Raw genomic sequence first — 3,020 nt, 5'->3', positions numbered from 1 at the left:
CAGTTGTAGGTGAGTTTGTCGTTACCACAGTTGTAGGTTCAGTTGTTTGTGTCGTTTCTGTAGAAGAGGCAGTAGTTGGAAGTGGAGGTTCAGTTGTAGGTGAGTTTGTCGTAACCACAGTTGTAGGTTCAGTTGTTTGTGTCATTTCTGTAGAAGAGCCAGTAGTTGGAAGTGGAGTTGCAGTTGTAGATTCAGCTGGAGTTGTTGATGCTGGTGTTATTGTCGCTGATGTTGTTTGACTAGTTGTGCTACATAATACTGTTGTTAAAAAATGAAAAGTAACATTCATTTTAGAGCAATTGTCACATGTAAATAAGTAATAAGAGATATAAAGAATTTGGATGATCAGTAGCTTACAGACCTAAAATTAACACTGCAATTATTAGTGCTTTATTACTCATCTTGGTAGTTGTCAAATAGATCACCTGTAAACATATAATGCATAACATTAGCAAATATGTAAGTAATGGCATAATTTTTGGCATGTAAAGGTAGTATTTTTTTTTTTGATAAAATAACTGCTGCAACATCAACACACAATAAACATGTAATATACAACATTAAAGGGGTCATGTGATGCTGCTAAAAAGAACATTATTTTGTGTATCTGGTGTAATGAAATGTGTTTATGCGGTTTAAGGTTAAAAAAACACATTATTTTCCACATACTCTACATTTTTGTTTCTCCTCTATGCCCCGCCTTTCTGAAACGTGTCGATTTTTACAAAGCTCATCGGTCTGAAAAGCGAGGTGTGCTGTGATTGGCCAGCTATCTAGAGAGTTGTGATTGGCCGAATACCTCAAGCGTGTGACGGAAATGTTATGCCCCTCACCATACTGTGATGATGCCCTGTCCGGCCGGAGCGATGAGACAAAAACGTTAAAACCCATTATAATTTATAAACGAGTTATTTGTGCGGATATCGTTCTCTTTTGGAAGACCAAACAAAGTAGTTTCGCTTTCAACGAAACACACAGCGTCTTCACGAAATGGTGGCGGCAACAATAATACTACAGCGAGAATAAAAGTTACACCTTCTTTCTTTGCGTGAACATTTGGGCGGCGTTATGCAAATCTTCCCACATAGTGATGTAGACATGTGGGGGTGTGTTAGAACGAGCCGTTTTAGGTAGGCGTGGCTGACTCTTAACTTTTATAAAGAATATCTCTTTGGATTTGAGACTTTAGTCTTTGCAACTTTACAGATCTTCTTTATGCACCAAGAGCTTGTAACACTCCAAAGAGAAAGGAACAATTTAAATCGCATCATATGACCCCTTTAACAACCAATCTAATCCTACATCATAAAAACAATACCAGTGTCAGTGACAGTCTGGGGAAAAAACAAACTAATAATAAAAACACCCTCTTTCCAGATGACTTCTTTTCATAAAAGATTGTTTTCCGTAAAGTAATGATGATTTGTCATTTTTGCACAGTTCACATAACTGAAGATGATAGTAGTTATCATGAATAACAAAAAATGAGGGAAGAATTACACTACCATGCAAAAGTTTAAGGTCAGCAAGATTTAAAAAAAATATTTTTTAAATGTATCTTATGCTCATCAAGACTGCATTTCTTTAAAAACACTATAAAACAATGCTACAGTGAAATATTAATACAATTTAAAACAGCTGTTTTCTATGTGAATCTCTGTTAAACTGTAATGTATTTCTGTGATGCACAGCTGTATTTTCAGCATCATTCCTCCAGTCTTCAGTGTCACATGATCTTCAGAAATCAGTATAATATGCTGATCTGCTGCTCGAGAAACATTTCTGATTATTATCAATGTTGAAAAGAATTGTGCTGCTTCACATTCCAGTGGAAATTGCCACTGTTCATAAATTTAATGCATCCGTACTGAATAAAAGTATTAATTTCTTTTTTTTATTATTGCACTGATTCCAAATTTTTGAATGGTAGTGTAGATAAGAACATAAATCAAAATAATGAAATAAATGAATTAGAAATGCCTTTTTTTTCCAACATCAAGAGTATTAAATATGCACAGTTAAATACATACATTTTAAAATGTAAAACATTATTAGACTTCATCATGCTTTCCTTATGTTTCATAGCTATTCATTTTTTATGTATTATTGTACCCTATTTCTTTTTTTTTTTTTATCTTTAACGTCTGAGGAAATTTACAAAGATAACTCCAACTGCATCTTGACCTTTAAACAATTTAAAATATTTTTACTTAAGCACTCATTCTTGCTGTTGAAGTGTCAGCCATTTATTAAATGTGTTTGGTGCACAAGGTCTGCTTTTGTTTAACCCTTATATAATACATTTATTTGTATAGCGCTTTATACAATTATTTCATAGCAGCTCTACAGAAATAAGCAGGAAAATTATGGAATTACTTAAATTTCAGCCCTTAAAGCAGTTCTACAGAAGTCAATGGTCATTATTCAGCTTTTTTCTGTGTTAAAAATAAATGAATAATGCTAAATATATATAATACTAAAATCATAAATTCAATTATAACAAATAATCTCAGAAACTATTTATATATGGTTATGAGTATAAATCAGAATGGATGGCTATAGTCATACGCAAACAAGTCAAACTCACCCAATCCATTTTGTACCTCAGTACAATTTCTTACAAGTGAAGTTGTAAGTCCCTTGATAAAAGCAGGTAAACTCATGCTCTCCTCAAAGTCCATGTTTATATTAGCTCTGTTTCGAGTCACATGACACAAATCACATAGTTGTCAGTCTAAGTGGTGGTGCATTGTTAATCCATTCCATCTTTAACCAAACTGGTTATACCTACGTATCCAACAATGCATTCCTCCCTAAGCATGCAGTCTTAAGAAATGTTGACGTTGAAACCAAGTGTTAATGGAGTGTTAAGCAAGTGTTAACTCATATTGTAGACTGCTGTAACAGTGTATTGATTGTTGATCATTCATTGCATGTTAATTTCAAACATAATGTAATACCTTTTAGAACAATGTCTTGCCAAACTTCTGTGTTTATTTCTTGTGTTGAACACATTGGAC

General features: G+C 33.5%; 1 protein-coding gene across 1 annotated transcript in view; it reads right to left on the bottom strand.

The window, feature by feature from the left end:
• Positions 1 to 2,652, bottom strand: part of LOC107572454 (uncharacterized protein PB18E9.04c-like) — a 12,293-nt gene extending 9,641 nt beyond the window's left edge. Inside the window, exons 1-3 of the mRNA XM_016258876.1 lie at positions 2,588 to 2,652; positions 362 to 425; positions 40 to 258 (exon numbers count right to left, since the gene is read on the bottom strand). Of these exons, the coding sequence (XP_016114362.1) occupies positions 40 to 258; positions 362 to 425; positions 2,588 to 2,596 (292 nt within the window). The 5' untranslated portion in view covers positions 2,597 to 2,652. The remainder of the gene's footprint in view (positions 1 to 39; positions 259 to 361; positions 426 to 2,587) is intronic.
• Between the last annotated feature and the right edge of the window lie 368 nt (positions 2,653 to 3,020).

This window comes from Sinocyclocheilus grahami, unplaced genomic scaffold (assembly GCF_001515645.1).
Source record: "Sinocyclocheilus grahami isolate Dianchi unplaced genomic scaffold, SAMN03320097.WGS_v1.1 scaffold1752.1, whole genome shotgun sequence".
Classification (NCBI taxonomy): domain Eukaryota; kingdom Metazoa; phylum Chordata; class Actinopteri; order Cypriniformes; family Cyprinidae; genus Sinocyclocheilus; species Sinocyclocheilus grahami.
This window is presented reverse-complemented; position numbering and strand designations above follow the sequence as displayed.